At 41.7% G+C, this 17,584-nt stretch overlaps 2 protein-coding genes across 2 annotated transcripts in view; one reads left to right on the forward strand and one right to left on the reverse strand.

Annotated features, from left to right (window-relative positions):
* Positions 1 to 7,833: 7,833 nt before the first annotated feature.
* On the reverse strand, positions 7,834 to 17,147 carry COPS4 (COP9 signalosome subunit 4). The gene is made up of 10 exons (XM_071555777.1): positions 16,869 to 17,147; positions 15,679 to 15,758; positions 14,766 to 14,917; positions 13,393 to 13,496; positions 12,422 to 12,575; positions 11,172 to 11,322; positions 10,622 to 10,792; positions 9,298 to 9,413; positions 8,866 to 8,950; positions 7,834 to 8,404 (listed from the first exon to the last, which is right to left on the reverse strand). The coding sequence occupies exons 1-10, from the start codon at positions 16,943 to 16,945 to the stop codon at positions 8,271 to 8,273; spliced, it is 1,224 nt and encodes a 407-aa protein (XP_071411878.1). The 5' UTR covers positions 16,946 to 17,147; the 3' UTR covers positions 7,834 to 8,270.
* The window catches only part of LIN54 (lin-54 DREAM MuvB core complex component), a 41,729-nt gene continuing 41,159 nt past the window's right edge, over positions 17,015 to 17,584 (forward strand). Inside the window, exon 1 of the mRNA XM_071555775.1 lies at positions 17,015 to 17,434. The gene's annotated coding sequence lies outside the window, so the exon portion shown is untranslated. The remainder of the gene's footprint in view (positions 17,435 to 17,584) is intronic.

The following is a 17,584-nucleotide window of genomic DNA, read 5'->3' on the forward strand; positions in this document are numbered from 1 at the left end:
TTAAATTCAAACCTTCAGATGGAATATGATCACTTTATGGAAAATGGAATGTAACCTTCCACTCAGCCCCAGAAGTTAATGTATTACTTGATGTGCTTGATTTGCTTTGTTTTCTGACCATAAATTTCTGATGCCACTCTGACTCAAATCCAAGAATCACAATCGCAACTAAAGCCTACAGCATAGCTGCTCTGCAGAAATTAGTAAGGTACAATCCTTTTCACCTTCAAATCACTTCACAGCTTCAAAAAGCTTCAGGCCTGAACAGACCATTAGGTCATTATGTGTGGCCTCCTGTAGATCAGACCCTTATTGGCACTGTTGCCTCTGGACTAAAATCCACCAATATTGACTGAATAAGCCACTTTCCAGCCAAGCAGCCAGTCTGGATTTCAAGACAACAAAACAGTGGAAACCCTTTCCCCTGGATAGTTAGTTCCAAAGCTCCAGGGATTTCTGAAAGAACTCAAGAGCATAAATTCCTTAGCTCCTCCCTAAAAGGCACTTACTTTTATAAATCAGTCTGACCACTCTTTGCTGTATTGCCCCAACATTTTAACACACCTTTGAAAACATGTACAAAAGCATTTCAGGCTTATTTCTCTTAATGATTTCACCAGTGCCAATATACAAGACAAAAATCAATGAAATACAAACATACCTATGTCTAACTTGCATACAGCCATTTCAAGGTCTATTTTGTATTGACTCCTCTCCATACAGACTATTTTGCCTTACCAGTCTTCACTCTACCACAGCATCCACAGGTGCCATTCCATTGCTTAAAGACTAAAAACAGAAATACTGAGTTGTGGCTGTTTCTGACAAAAGCCCTCAACAGATAAGGATTCCTTAACAGCTGAATGAGATCACCTCATTAACTCTTATCCTATCAGCTTTGAACAGTTAACTCTTGCAAATCACAAACACCTGTGAAGTTCAGCACTTCTCATCCCCTACACAATTACTTTTTCCAACCCTAGTGCTTCTACTTGGCTTGTAGGCTATAGCACCTGTTTTCTTTTAAGCCACAATGACTTGCACTGATACATTCCCATCTGGTAATTCTTTACTGAGTGAATCTCATTTTAGGTCTGATATATTTTGCCTAGGAAAAGCCTAGTGTTGAGTCCTAAACTAATATGAGCTTCTAGTCCCATCTGTTTGTCTCTTCACACATGCCACAAAGAGGAGAAACATTACTTAAAATTCAAAGGAAAATTTCAGCTAAAAACAGCATTTAAAAAAACATTTAAAAGTAAATCTGGAGTATATCATAAGGGTTTGTTTCATTGATTTTTACTGTAGAAGTTGTAACACCTTTTGCAAACAATAAAAACCCTTCTGAGCCTGTCTTGGGTCTTCAGGTACCCCTATAATACAAATATACCTTCTCAGGTCATGCATATTATATTAGCCCCACTGGCTAGGTGTGCATCCTGAATTCCCAACCAGCCTCCAACCAGACAGAGCTTCTAGGGAATTCATAACCTTCCCCTCTCTGCTAATCCTCCCCTGTCTGAAAAATCTTTATTCTGCATGGAAGGAAAAAGCATCTGATCAGAGAAGACGCCCTCAGATCAGAGAAAGAGGCATTGAGCTCCATTACCAAAACCCCACAGCTGAAAGCTCTTGACCAGCTGCTGGTAAAGGAGGTTTACAAACATAGGTCTAAGTTTCCAGCCCCATCTCTCAGCACTGCTTTAGCAAAAGGAAGTGTCTTGTATCAAGCTACTGCCTTAGTTTAATAAATCTATCTATACATACCTATTGTCTAAAAAGTTTATGAAAAAGGCTTTAGTGCAGATACATTCAGCAACTCCTTATTCTATACACAAACCCTTTTACTATTTTTTATCTCTGTAAAAAACCAACCAACCAATCAACCAACCAACCTATGAACTAGGATCAAGTTTAGCTAAGTTCATTTTTGGAGGATTTTAAACTTTTTAGCACAGAAATAACCTGACTCAAACTTATAAAACAACTCTAAGAGATTCTTAACATGATAGAATTTGAACTGTGTTTCAGTAACTGGCCTCCCACTACCATACACTCGAATGTTGTCACCTTCTTTTTTCTATACTTGCCTTCATTTCAAGCTTAAAATTGTACCACATCAGTGCTTTAAGTCTCCACAGTGCTTCAAAATGGATGTGAATATAGCAACACAACACAGGCACTACCATTTCCATTTTAAATATGCAGTTTTTCTAAATCTTCTTGTGAGTCTTCATGATTACTCAGTGTATACACTTTTACAAATGCAGGCTTTGCAAGACACCTGACATCTCACCTAAGGAATGATGGAACTTGTATCTTAGAACATGCTTCACTTTCAAAAAGGAGCTGACCAAAAAAAGGAAATAGCACAGACTTGGAGCACATTCAAGTAATAAAGCATCTTACAAAGACTGCAAGAAGTCTAAAAAGTGCTCCAACTATTCCTCCCTGTTTTCATACATTACTGCAAAGTAGAAATATGTGATGACAATTATCTGTTTTCAGATAATAAACTTGCTAATTCAAAGAACAAAAACCTAGTCATATGGCTGCCTATAATGCTAGAGGCTATGAGGAGTTACAAGAAAAGGCCAAACCCAACACAAATGAGTAAGGCAGTAAGTGACTATTCAGTGTTTTTCAGAGTGGAGAATTATAGCTGGTCATGGATTTTGACCATAAGAAACACTTAGGGAATACTGCATCTTGCTATTTTCCTCTAATTTTATAGTTAGTGCAGCAGCTTGGGACTATCCATATACAGTAGAGACCAGCTAGACAGAATGTGCTGGAGAATCAGTTTTCATGCCTCCTGGCTCTTGAAAACACTCGGTAACAGTCAGTACAAATCATTACATGATGCTTTAGTGGTGCTCAGGTGTGGAGCCACAGTGTATATTTTAAAAGCAAAGTCACAGGAGCAGTGCAATGTTTTGTATCCAGAAATAAAGTCTCATACAGACAATAATGGAAATATTTATGTATCCTAAAGTATAGAAGTTACAACAACTATTGCAGCATTTGAAAGCCAACAAAAAGATAACCACCTAGGACTCACCCCAAAATGTCTGATAACTGACAATATATGTTTTCCTCAATCATTCTCCCAAATAATCCACATAGGCTATTCTTTGAAAGTGTATCAATTGCTTGATTTATAGAACGGTAACTGATCTAGTTTCAACCCACCTACCATGGACAAAGACACTTTCCACCAGACCAGCTGTCTTAAAGCCACATCCAACCTGGCCTTGAACACTTCGAGGGATGGGGCATCCAAAATTTCTCTGGGCAACCTGTCCCAGTGCCTCACAGTAAAGAATTTCTTCCTAATATTCTAAATCTACTGTCTTTCTGATTAAAGCCATTCCCCCTTGTCCTGTCAGTCCATAATCTTGCAAAAAGCTTCTCTCCAGCTCTCTTGTAGCCCCTTCAGTTATTAGAAGGTCCAAGGTCTCCAGGCTGAACAACCCCAACTCTCTCAGCCTGTCCCACAGGAGAGATGCTCCAGCCCACTGATTACCTTTGTGGCTGGACTCACTCCAATAGGTTCATGTCTTTCTTATGTTTGAGATCCTAGAGCTGGACGCAGCACTCCAGCAGGGGCCTCACAAGGGCAGAGGAGAGGGGTAGAATCACCACCCTCGACCTGCTGGCCGCACTGCTTCTGATGCAGCCCAGGATACAACTGGCTTTGTGGGCTGCAAGCAGACAGCCTCTCACCCACCAGTACCCTCAAGTCCTTCCCCTCAGGGCTGCTCTCAATGCGTTCTCTGCCCAGCCTGTGTTTGTGCTTTGGACTGTCCTGACTCAGGCACAGCCCCTTGCACTTGTTGAACTTGGTGAGGTTTGCACATTTATTCTGATGTTCTTCATCTTGTATATTTTTTTTACTTTGCTATTGGATTATCTTTTACAGTGATTAACAAATTTATAGAGTAGTAACTACTACAAAGAACAAAAACATCACTTCATAGAGCAGGCATTTATTGTGTGTAACACAAAGTCTCTAAACGTTAAAAAAAAGGGGGCAGGTTTGCCCAAGTTCAGTCACACATTTACTTAAAAACATTATATACTGTTTTGAATCGTCCTGCAAATCCCTGTGGTAGTGTTTACTCTCATACTCTAAGCTTACTCTGCTTGCCACTTTTAGCTCTGGTGGAGTGAAAACTTTGTGGTACTATTAGTTGAAGTACAGAAGTACAACCTATCCCCTGCATATGGCAAGCAAGCTTTTTAACATGCTCTGAGTACAGCTAAAGATTCACAAACCTAAAAAGCCCAGAGGCCAATTAATTTGTTCTTCAACGCTTGCTATGGATGAACACAGTTTAATCACAAAATAAAGCTGGGAATGTGCTGGTATTATTCCTCAAGAGCTGAGGCCTCAACACTGGTTATGTGTGCTTAGCTCTCCATCTAGTGGGGAGCTGCTGCTTCTGGCTCCTTACTGAAGTGGGAAGGATTCCCGAGGTCGGCAGTGGGGCATGGGCTCTGAGGGGTGAGCACTGCTCTGTCCACGTTTGTTAAGGAACTTGCCTGTCTCACCACCCAGAAGCCAGAAAGAAAACTGTCAAGGCACTTAACCACTGCCCTTACAAGTAACAAATATAACACAATTAAGGTTAACAAGACTGCCATAGGGTGATAATGATTATCAATATAAAATTATGAAAGATTTTCAAAAGTTAGTTGATCAGATGGTTGACCATTTCACTACTCATTTAATGTGAAAATTCAGTGTCCCTTACCTAAAACTCTAACAAGAAACATAGCAAAGTAGTATATAGCCCCTGCCATTTAGGTTTGTATTTAGATTTTCATGAGAGTATCTTGATTAACCCTTGATCCCCAGGTTGTGCATCATATACCTGTATTTCAGGTGGACTGGGCTGATACTATTGAGCACATTTGCTCTGCTCTTCAAACCCTTTTTACATATATATATATAACCTACTGGGTCAGGTGTTCATCACCATCTAGCAGGCTGCTCTTAGCTGGGATCTAATTCCTGGAAAAGCCAGGTGCCTCCCAGAGAGAATTTCTTCTGGTATTAGCCCTATGGGTTATCATGAAGTGTTCCACAAATCCCACAGTGCAAAATTCAAGGCTTGTGGCCATTTCAAATGAGTGCATGAACATACTTTTGCTCTCTCTTATACTCATCCTTTTAACGAGTCCTGAAGACTGTGGATTGTATGGTGTATGTAAGGTCCTTTCTATCCCCAAAGACTTACACAGCTGATTGATTACATAGTCACTGTAAAATGAGCAGCCCTCATTCAGCTGATGATGGCCGCCTGTATCTAGGTATAACTTCTTTCAGCAAGGCTTTTACTATTTCTCTTGTATCAGCCCTTCTTGTTGGAAATGCTTCTGCCCAGCTTTTTATTACCACTAGCAAATGCTTGTACCCAGCCGTGGGTGGCACATCTGCAGTCTATTTGCAGCCACTGAAAAGGGAAGTGGGCCACGGTTTCTCTCCTGTCTGAGCTTGGTGAACTTGAGAACTTTTGACAAGCAGTCAGCTGTTTGGGGCTCTTTTTGCAGTGGTATGAATTCCAGGATCTGCCCATACTTTTTGTACTTGGGTAGCTATTGCCATTGTCCCTCCATGGGCTTTATCATGAAATCACCTAGCAGCAGCAAGTAAATAAATACTCCTCTGGCAGAATCAACTTTCCCATAGCTGATCATATTCCATCATCATTGAGTTGACTCCTACTTGTTCCAATTGTCTCTTTTCTTCTGTTCAGCCCTTCTCATACCTAGTCTGTCAAATTTGGTCATTCATTCTCGTTAACCATCAGAACCACATCACTATACTGTCCCAGTGGATGCCTGGCTGCAGACTTGGCAGCTGCATCATCAAGGGCATTCCCTCTATCAGTTTCTGTAATGCCTCTGCTGTGGACTGGGCAATGTATTACAGCAATTTCCACAGGTAACTTTACTGATTCTGGTAAATTTTTATTTATTCTCCGTTAAATAATCTTTTTCCTGCTGATGTGGAAAACATACTCTTTCTATAACATTCCTGTTGTATGACATACCCCAAATGCTGCACGTGTCAAGTCTACTACTTCCGCTCCTTGTGCGCTCATCATCCTTGCTGGAAGTGGTTGTACTTCCATTACCTGCCCATAGATCACCACAGCATACCCACACCATTGCTGTCTCTGTAGAGTGCTAGGATGAGCCACCTGGAAATAGAACTATGTCTGGGTTATATAAGGGCACATCAGTTAAATCTGTCTGTGGTTTACTTGAAATATGCCACACCAAAGGTCATCTTGGTTTGAGGTTAGAGTTGGCCCCTCCTGGGTTTCTTCTCTCAGAAATGGTTCAGTAAAAACCACTTATTGCTTTACACAAATCAATCCTGGTCCACAGGGAGAAAAGGTATTACACAGTGCAGCTGTGAACACTCACTGGTACTGCTCTTTAGAACTGTGGTCTCCTTTAAGTACCAGGGTGAAGCAGCAAATGCCTTAAATGAGAATGTATTTATGAATGGCTTACCTGGCACACCTTCCTCTGCAAAGGTCTTGCTTCCCAAGGGCTGTATGCACAAATGTGTGCACAAGCAAAAAAGAAAAGTCTCCAAACTAATAGTGATTATGTCTGCATTTCTTTTGAAGGAAAATTCTCAGCCAGTACCACTTTGAACAAGTTACAAGTAATTTCCCTTTAAAATTGGGGTCAAAATACTCCTCAGCCTTGAAAGGGAACACCATTTATGTCATCACTTTGCTCTTCCTTTCGTGATGCTGTTGGAGTAAGATGTGCAATATTTGCATAACAAAAAGTAATGTTATAATTGGGTCTAAACTCAGTACTTTTTTCCTGAGTAGTAGTGGCAAGATGCCTTGAAGCAAGACAATTCTTTAAAAATCTAGACAAGCATAGTAAGGTATAGCAGGTGTGCACTTTTCTTTCTCATATTAAGTAAAAATCTTTAATAGCACACAGTTTCTGCTGAGATTGACATCCTGAAACCATGTGAATTCCTTTCTTCTGCGATGTTTGCCTTGTCAGACAAGTCAGTTTTGTTTCTGTAAGCAGCTAAAGAATTGAAGATTATGAACTTGTGTGGATCCAAGATATGCAGTTGAGTGGATGGAGTTTCCAACATAACAAATAAAACATAAAAGCCTCTGAAGACTTAAATGTTTGTCATGTTTTTGAAATGTGTATCTGGCAAACCACAAGGATGGGGTGAAGGGTGCCCAACTTGAGACTGATAAGCATCAGAAGGGCCACTTTGATACTACAAATGTATAAGCATTTCAAGCTAGTCCTGCTTATCACATGACATCTTCACATAATTGTATCTTACCGTATGACTAAGTTGCACAGGATTCTCCAGCCACTCCAACTGCATTTGTTCAATCTTTTGAGTGTAGAATCCCTACCTGTCAAAGTCTCCTGTTATACTTCCAGTTCCAAAAAACCACTCTGAACACTTCTGTAAAATTACCAGTGCTGTCCTTGAAAATAAAGAGCATGCTTGGCTTAGCTTACTTGGCATGTTCTATGTTCTCCTTATTTAATATATCACTGCAACAAGCTCTCTTGGGAACACTGGTCTTTAGCTCACCTGCCAGCAAAAATAACTCTGTGCCCTGATGTACCAAGAGTGCAGGACAAGGCTCAGTATTTCCTTCAAGTTAAGACTTCAAATTTGCATTTTATCAAAAAAAGAAGGAAAAAAAAGCTGTTATACATTTAGCATTTTCAGGGGCTGAAAACTAAAAAAAATTTATTTCCAGTTACTGCTTAAAAAAAACCAATGGAAACAAAACAAAAAAAAAACCAAAACCCCAGGTCTTTACAACACTTAAACCAAATGGCTTGGCCTTTATTACAACTAAAAGAAACATGTTTCTTCTATTTTCATAGCAGGTTTCAAGCATCATAGGAAGTAATGGGCCACAAAGCTCTAACAATACAGTGGAGGAAAAAATAAAATTAAATAAACCAAACTCAAAGCTTGCTGCAGACATTACAGCTTCTTCTCCATGGAAACCACAGTTTTCAGGACAGCAGAGTGTGATGCAGAGGCAGCAACAGAATCGTTCTAAGCTTAAAGAACTGGGGGCCTGTCACACCAAGCATGGTATCACCTAATTGTGTCCTAAGCCATAGTGCAAGGCAGAAGACAGGGAAGTAAATGGGGGTTATTCGTTTCACAGTCCTGCTCAGTTCCCTTATTCTGGCACAGCAGGCAGCTGTTCGCCTCCATGTGGACAATGGCTGCACAGTTACTGAGCCATCTGGGCCTCCATAGCCTGCGCTGTCCATTCTGGGGCTGTCTGACTTATCTTCTCCAGCAGGTTGTTAACTTGGAAACACAGTGACTGAATCTGCTTGTCCCAGGTTGGCAAAGCTTCACGAGCTGAAAAGAAAAAAAATAACAGACCCAAATTAAACATAGTAAGTCTTAGCAAATCCCTTGCCTTTTCAGCTGCAACCTTTCCATTTGCCGCTGCCCTCACCTAATTCACAGAGAAAGCTTTCCTTGTAGCTACATCAAGCTCATTTCTGTATTCAAAAGCTACAATTATTTTGGCTGTTACAAGCCTAACTCCTGCACTGAAAGTAGATTTGAACAGAGAACTTCCTAGTGAGCCTGTTCCAAGGAGGAGACTGATGGAATAAATTCACACTTTTCTGTGGGTGAAGTGCCAGAGATTCTCCATTACGGCAAACTCTGCCACCTCCTGGCCACAGCAAGAAGCAGCAGGCTCACTTCACACAAGATATTAATAAACTGAATTTCCTTATCCTGTCAAGCACCATCTCAAAAAGCTCACTCTGAAAGGTGCTAAAAAACTAAATTTCTTTGGTTGAACTTACTCTCAAAATGAACAATTCCATCAATCTGATCAATAAATCCATTCATGCGGCCCTCGGTTATCATCTGAGAAGCTATCTTCTCTGCCTGGAATAACAAAGGAAGATGTTAGAAACTTCGTCCATTCTGAAAGCAGTTAAAAATTATTAAGACTTAACATTCTTATGGGTTTTTCAATAGCTGCACAGATTGTGGGGAAAGAATCAACACATGATTAGATATATCATCAGTGGCATCTAACTCCACTATTGATCATTCCAGACTGTGTACCTTCCGTTCTCATAAGATGTGCTAGGTATTTAACCTTCCCCCAACATGCAATATTTAATTATTTCCCAATATTTAACTAATTTTCCTAATATTTACCACAGCTATTTTCTCACATTGCTGATGCTCGTTGTATTAAAAAAAAACATACAGAAAATACAGGATACCTTAGCTGCAGGGATCTCTAGTAATGCTCCAAGCTCTTCAAAAGTAATGTTGTTGTAAAGCTTGCTCGCAGATAGTAAGTTGTGCTCAATAACAGCTCTATCCAGGATACTGGAACCTTTAGGATTAAGATGACAAAAAAAATCCCCAAGACATTATTCTATGATTTAAATATTCATTTATATTGTAGAGCAAGTGAAAAAACATTTTTTTGTTTATTCCAAAATGTTCCATGTGCACAAGGTCCAGATGCATCTATGTAGCATCAGTGTTAAGCTACACAGAGACAGTGAACAAAATCAACCATGTGCCATCTATTTAAGATGGACAACTTAAACCCTTTAACTCCCATAATAATCAAGTACAGCCCTTGCTACAAGACTGAATGTCTGAATTGAGGGAGTTTGATCTCCTGTGATCAGTTCCTAGCTTGCCAAATTGAAACACTATTGCTTTGAAATTTTATTATTCATCACTGCTCTTAGGGGTACAATGAACTTCACTCTGTTTTTGATAGACCCTTACCTAAAGGACAAACAATACAGTTTATAAAAAAACAACAAATTGACCGAAGGAACGGACTGCAGATAGTTAGCAAGTACATTCGACCCAGTTTCCACTCTGCGATTACAGGGCTATTTATTTTCCTTAATCAACAATTATTGTTCACTAGAAAGATTTTCCTGGTTCAGAGATATTTCATGCTTATGTATTTTTCCACTTCAATATTCTTCTAACACAGAAAACTGAGACCAGCATGTTTACGATTCCAGTGAAGTCATTACTTGACATTATTTCTCACTATTCAGTGGTTTCAGAGCTAATAAAGTGACAGAGAGATGGTTCAGAAAACACTCTGGATACCAGGTGAGGTCCAAATCATCCCCTCACTGTCTGTTGCCTTCTTGTCCACTCAGGAAGCAGTTCAAAGAAATTCGTCATCTGCACAGGCCATTTATGGCCTACGTGCATGTCAGGTGTTTCTAGGCACCCTATTTATAGCAGTGCCTTAGAACTAGAGAAGCTCAGGAGGACAAAAACTCAGTTAGAAATACTGGGAGGTTGTCAGTGAAGAGCACAAAGAAAGAAAATCTGACAAGTTATCTTCCAGAAGAGTATTTCAAAAACCTTAATGGGAAATCAGAAGGATAAACCATAGCTAAGAAGCTTTACTATACTCACAAGGGTAACATGCTGAAAAAGAATTTTAAAAGGATGATACAAGCAACATTAAGTTCTTTTCCATCACACTCATTGACTGAATTGGGCAAATCTAATTCCCATGGATGAACACCTAACATTACAATGTTATAGCAGAAGATGTACCATCAGCTGTAGTTGCTTTCTGGTGAGGCATCAGCATAGCAGCAAATTCTTGCAGTTGATTTCCACGGATAATTCTGTCCAGATACATCTTCTCCAAGATCCCATAGGCTGCCAGCTGCTGGCATCTCTCATCCTTGAAGAGCGTAGCAAGCATGCGAGAACGCTGCTGTCCTAGGAAAGTCAGGAAGAATCCTCATAAATCATTACCAAAGCACAAAGTATTTGGAGGTAAACAGCAAGAAGTCATAATTTTTTTTTCCTCAATACATGCAACAGCCAATGAAACTGTACTAAAGAAGGAATTTGGTTGTGTTCAGTTTGAAAACACTGTTTGCAGCCATCTGCATTTTTAGCCAAGATGCCACCTTATCACTGGCCAAGACACTGAACTAACCCAACTGTGAGCTAAAAGATGCCAACAGGCAATTTTGATGCCATGTTCACAATTTTGGATTCCTCAACAAATCTTAGAGCAAGACACCTCCACACAAGCTGACTTGCTTCACAGGAAATACCTATGTTGGGTCTTTTATACAAAAGTGTATTTTACCTGCTGATGCCAAAATAGTACAATGCAAAGCATGCTTCAGTGCCTCCAGTCGCTCAGTTTCGTGGACTATGCTCTTATAGGACAGCTCGTTGTACCTTTGGGCAGCCTCAATGAACTTCCTTCTATAATCGAGAACTCGAGCATAGCAAACCTAAAAAGGAAGGATATCTCAGAAAAAGAAAGCTAGCACAGGTGACTGCATAATATAGGTCTGTAAAAATTGCTCCCTATCAGGTGACAGCTCCCCTACATATTGCTCTTCTGCATCCTAGGAAATCTGTGTCTTCAAAGAATTAGCTTGACTTGAAAAGTCCTTGCTAAAGTACCATGGAAAGCAACTGAAAGGGCATTTTCCACCACTGTTCACATATTAAATTCATCAAATATCTAAAGGCCAAAACTTAAGTAAATGAAATTTTGTACAGCTGATATTGCACTTTTGTAAGGTTCTCCTTCACTATTGATACTGACAGCCAGCACTTAGGGATGTTTCAAGTGTTTGCTTATCCCCTTCAGAGCTGTGACAGCATCTGGTATTTCTTCCTTTGGGCTTTTCTACAATTTAGAGAAAATATTTTTATGCTGAACTGAGTGCACACTTTAAAATGTAGCATGGAAGGATAAAAAATGGAAAGGGAAAATGAATAAATCAAAACTACCACTGAGTTACAGCTCATGGCACACCTGGTTTGTGTTACAGAATTTTAAACGCCATCACATCTGATCAGTGCTGTTACACTACAGTCATCTCAGCTCATCAGTTACTAAACCGGTTTGAGGAATTTGTGTATGAATATACACACAATAAATCCACAAATAAGTAGAAAGGTCGGCAGTTAACTTACTACTTAAAATTTAAAACTAATTTAAGGATGGGAATTATTATTTAATTACAGGGGTGGAGGGTTTTCCATTGGCCCTAATACTGGATGCAATTTTTTCCCCTTAAGATTTGTAGACAAAGGTGGAAGCAATATTTTCAACAATAATTTGCATGTTTTGAGGCCTAAGTTTTATTCTCAATAAGTAAAACTGGCAATTAAGGAACCTTTATAGACTTATCTCCAAATCATAAGGAATGAGTAGTTTAATTGTTTCTAATATGTGTCTCTCAAGCTCCCAAAACTATTTAAAAGGTTTTCCATTGTCTTTTTTCTCATTATGAAAGTTTTACTGGCAGTACATAAAAACATCTCATTGTGTAATCCTCTCCCTTTAGAAAGGGAAAGCAATAAAGCAAGTTAGACAACCTTATAATGGATTTGCAACTGTTCATTAGTTGATTCATTCTGCAGCAGGGAAGCTCGATTAATATACGCCTCTGCCTGAACTGGGTCATCATCCTCCAGATACAGCCTGGCAATCTTCAGGTAGGTCTCCAGTTTATAATCCACATTGTACTGTCTGTAGAGAAAGAGAAAAGCAAGTGCTCAGAGTTGCTCCAGAACTACCCCTGCCTCTCACTGTTCCAAACACGATTCCCAAGCACTTGGTAACATTTGATTTACCCTACTTTATTCTTCCCTAACACCAAAATTTGGGCTCTTTGTTCAGGGTAAGGAAATCTGAGATGAATGTTAGTACAGAAACGGCACCTACAAACACCAGTAGAAATAATGCTGTCCACCAAGACACAAATGTACACTCTAATAACTGATTTTTGTGAATTGGAAGTTTGTCACAAGTAGTGAGCCACTTAAAGAGCAAACTTGCAGTGCAAAGCCTACACCAATTCCTTCTGCATGCAGGGAAAGAGGGCAGAAACAACAGAGAGAGAAAAGTCACAGCAAGGGTTCTAAACATAACAAATAAAACTAAACAAAACAAACCCCATGCTACAAACACACAAAAAAATCTTCAACTATATTTTTATACCCAATTTCAAATTGCATCTTTATTTTGAACTGAGAAGGTGGACACATGGAAGAACTTCCACCTTTCAAGAACCCTTCCAACCTCAGAAGCATTTTTGCAAAATATTGCTAAAAAGACTGTTTACCAGCAACTAATTAATAGTGCATAATTTCTGGTGCAATCTTTTGACCCACTAAACTCTTACTGTAACATAGAGTCATCAGGCTATACTTGTGCCATCTGACAGTAGTTCTGGCCTGAACTACTGAAACTCTGGGAAAACAGGCAACCTAAAAATTCTCACTCACTGGTCTAGTTAAGTACAAAGAGAGCAAGCACATGTAGCACAGAACTGTGTCTAGCATACTTTTGCCCTGTTTCCAAAGGGATCCCCACCAACACTTGTGCTGCATTTCTCCAGTCTTCTTCTTTCTCATAGATTGATGCAAGATGTTGCCTTATTGAAGCGACCTAAAGAACAATAAAATCAATAGCAAAAACTGTAAGAGTTGAATGGGTTTGGATTAACTTTTACATTATTTCTTCTTGTTCCTGAATCCCCTCGACTGATACTGCACTTCCACAGACACAGTAACCTGCACACATGCAACTCTTCCCATGCCAGGAGTGCTTTGTGGGACTCCTGGATCAAGCTTTAATATGAAGCTTTTTAAATATAAGTGCTGGTTTGGAGCATTTCCACCTCAGTTTGTGACAACATAAAAGGAGTTCATCATCAGAGAGTGGTAAGTAGTAACCACTTACAAAGCTTTTAAAAAGATTAAATTAATCTTTGAAGAACTGGAGCACCAAAGATCCACCAGCCATTTACTGCAGTCACACCTCATCTCATGCCTGTGAGATATGAATCAGGTGAACTACCATTACATCCTAATGCAGAAACTTCTACTTTGTAGAGCAGATGTCAGCAAGTAAAGTGACAGTACTTACAGCCCAGGTTTTAGAAGTGGAATTGTGGGTTAAAAAAAAGAAATCATCAGATGTCTTGGATTGAATTTATGCATAATCATGACAACATACAAGCAAGCATGTTCAGTCAGACTTAAGAGTAAAAGCTGCTTAAAAAGAAAATATCTGATGAAGACAAAAAAATGTAACTCATAACAGAAATGGCCTTGCCTTTCATCTCAATACTAGATCCTAAAAGCTTCTTATGTAAACAGCCTCTCAGATGATGATGCACCTTCATTCAACACAGAACTGAATTGAAAAAGAACTGCAGCACGTTCAGTAGTTAACTAGAACTGGCAAGAAAATATTTTAGCCATAATCTTTTTGCCAGGAAAAAAACAAACACACACACACACAGAGGTTATTTATTGTGGAACAAAAGCTACCTGTCAAGATGCATGCATGCTCTTTACACCACCTGCCTGCTCCACTACTTGGCAAGAAGGCAACACAACGAGTACCAGTCTGTCTCCAGACTGTAACTCCAAGCCCAAGTGTTGTTCCAATGTAAGAAGTCATTTTCTGGTAGGGGTGGAATTACATGCCCAGCATCATGATGAAGTGACAGAGTCTGTATTCTGTGGACAGTCCTAAATACTCTCTGCATTTAGCTCAGGTTTTTCACATACAGGAACGCAAAACTGGACTCTGAGTAGGAATATCTGTTTGGAACAGCTTCTTTGAAGGCTTAAAATAAGCAGCACGTAAGTGGGGGGAAAACCAAAGCCAAACCCTCAAACCAAAACCCCCTCAGCATTCATTTCTCACCTGCTCTTCAAATGAAATAACTCTTGGCTGTATCTTTTCCAAGGTGAAGTGGTAGATTTCTTTAGCTGTGCTGTCAGGAAGACTTGGAAGATGGGTACAGAAATCTGTCAGCAGCTGACGTGAGATCACCAGACTGACATTCTCATTCACCACTAGTTCAGAGATGCACAGGAGAAAAACACAAAACAGACGCCGTGTTTGTCAGTGCCTTCACCGTCAGTGATGATTTGTTTTACACTAAATCTGAATATTTCAATTTTTAAAAACTGTATCCAAGTGAAGAGGATTATTTTGTTTTTAAAGGTGACTTTTTTCTTCTTTCAGAAACTGTTTACACTAGAGGTCACCAGAGTTCTAAACACTGACACAGAAAATTATGAATTTTTCACTATGATTTATAGCTTTGAGAGGTGTTTAATCCTGAATCACTGCACTCAGCTGCTGAAATATCTTGGGCAAAGTAAACCTTTAGGCTGCCTCACTAAATTTATTCTAAACTTTACAAGCTTTACAACAGGTGTAATTTACAGAGGTGTTCAATAAGCCAAACACCCAACAGAAGACCAAAAAACCCTTAACAATTTTTTCTTGACAGTTTTACAAACAGAATTTATTGGTTTAAATACCACTTGGCATTCAGTATAAATTCTGGCATTCAACAGAGGCTGTTGATGTTTTCTGATGCTGTCACACTGACAGGCTGGAAAGCTGCAACAACCTACAAGGCTTAGAAATCCATTCCCTCCAAACTCCTGACTGTGGCCATGACAGCTCCTCTTCCCGTTGTGTTTGAGTGCCAACAGGACCAGAACTTCATGCATTTATGTAGCCTCACCTAGAGCTTACAAACAAGCAACCCCACAGACCTCTGGCTTTCCCCCAGAGTGTAACCAATTGTGCCAGATGCACTTACTTGCTTCTACAAAAGCTTTCAGAGCTTCAAGTTGTTCTACACCTGACAGCTGAATAGCTTTTTCCAATATTTGACGGTATCTGTCAACAGATTTAAAGAAAGAAAAAGTTAAAAACTACTCACAGGGCACATTTTTTCACGAAGAAGTTCTGCTTCTCTACTTATTTTCTCATGTCAGAACCCTAATTTTGCTTTTATTTTCTACGCCTTGAGAAAGCAATTTTCCATAGTTTGTTCTCAAAGGTCATCAGCATTTCCCTGGAAGTGGGACCTGGCTCTTCTTAAATCCCAGGACTAAATTCTTAGATAACAGAGCTCATGCTTTTGTTATCTCTGAATATACACACAATGTTGCAGTTGTTTTTTTTAAAAAAGCCAAATTACATGCCCAGGACAGTGCACAGAAAAATTAATGAAAACTATTATCACTTATGGGTTTAGATGAAAAAAGTTAAATTGTTCAAAATGTCATGTTCAATGAGACTGAGAAATCGCGATGTGAGCGAGGGGCAAACTGTGTTATATCCACCTGACACCGGCACAGGTGCAGACGAGGCGTTTTCAAGTGTTTGTTCCTGCAAAAACAGCAACTTAGAGCGAACCACACTTTGCCTCGGCGTGTGCAATACTGGTAAGTACATCTGCACTGAAGCCACATTTTGAGGGGGAAAATTTCTGAGGTTTTACACGAAAGTCCCACGAGTGTCTCAGCCCCGCTGGAACACGAGTGACTGGACAGGGACTCAGAGAATTCCAGGCGGCTGATCCGCATCTCTCCGGGGACCAAAAACCTACGAGACACATCGCGAGCAGCTCAACTCCCAAGGTTTGCCATCCAAAATACCCACCTAATTAAAACAGTAAAAATTAATAATATTAATTGAGTCGATATGTTTACAGCAGCCGGGGAAAATTAACTCCCTGACCTACCGCAGTGGCGCATCCCCCAGGGGCAGCAGCCGAGCCCGGCGGGGCGGGCAGACACGTGGGAGCGGGGGAACAAATAAAGAAAAATCACAGAGCGACGAGGTGAAATCTTTCCGTCTCCTTTTTTATTTAAAGAAGCGCGGCCGCTGGCCGAGACCCACCTCGCCCCTCTCCGGGCCCGGCGGCCCTCCAGCCCCGCTCCGCCCGCACCCCTCGCCCCGCCGCGGGGAGGAGGAGGCGGCGGCACCTCCCGCCAAACTCACTTTCCCGCCAGGTCCTTGTGGGATCCGCTGGAGTTCATGAGCTGCGCCAGGTCCTGCCTCACCGCGCCCGCCGCCATCTTGGGAGCCGCCACCGCCTCCCACCATGGAGCCCCGCGCGGCGGCGGCGGTGGTCACGTGACGGGGGGGTGTGTCGCGCGCGGGTCGCGGATGGGCCCGCGCCGGGAGGGCCCCGCGCGGGGATATCCCGCGGGAAAGGCGCGCGAGTCCCGCGCGTGGGGAAAGGCCGCGGCTTCCTCCCCTTGTCCTCCTCCTCCTCCTCCTTCTCCCGCGGGCGGTGCCCGTTCGCGGCCCCGGAAGCGGACGGCGGGGCGGGTCCCGGAAGCGCGGGGCGCTGCGCCGGCGGTTGCCAGGGCGGCGCGGCGCAGTATTATGGGATGCGGCGGCGGAATGGCGCGGGGCGCGTGATTTTGAACAAACGCGGCGGCGGGAGCGGCGCGGGCGCGGCCGCCGCCGTGGCCCCCGGGAGCAGCACCGCGGGGGCGCCGGCACCGGCACCGCGGAGAGGCATCGCCAGCGGAGTAGGAGGGAGAGTGCCCGCACGCCCGGTGAGTGCGAGCGGCGGGAAAGCGGCGGCGGGAGGACGGAGAAGGGGGCGCCGGGCACGGCTGACAGCCGCCTCCCGCCGCGAAAGAGCAGGCCCGGCCTCGCTGGCCGCCCTCCCCGCGGCGGCCCGTGTTCCCCGGCGGCCCTGTTGG

The sequence above is a fragment of the Pithys albifrons genome, chromosome 5, assembly GCF_047495875.1.
Source record: "Pithys albifrons albifrons isolate INPA30051 chromosome 5, PitAlb_v1, whole genome shotgun sequence".
NCBI classification, from domain to species: domain Eukaryota; kingdom Metazoa; phylum Chordata; class Aves; order Passeriformes; family Thamnophilidae; genus Pithys; species Pithys albifrons.

Bases quoted from the DNA above. Each gene is read 5' to 3' on its own strand.
- COPS4 (XM_071555777.1), bottom strand. From the start codon at position 16,945: ATGGCGGCGGGCGCGGTGAGGCAGGACCTGGCGCAGCTCATGAACTCC. The intron at 11,323-12,421 runs GTTGTCTAACTT...CTTCCTTTTTAG, and splicing joins AGTTGCAAATCCATTATAAG to GTTTGCTATGCTCGAGTTCT. The intron at 10,793-11,171 runs GTAAAATACACT...TGACTTTCCTAG, and splicing joins TACTATTTTGGCATCAGCAG to GACAGCAGCGTTCTCGCATG.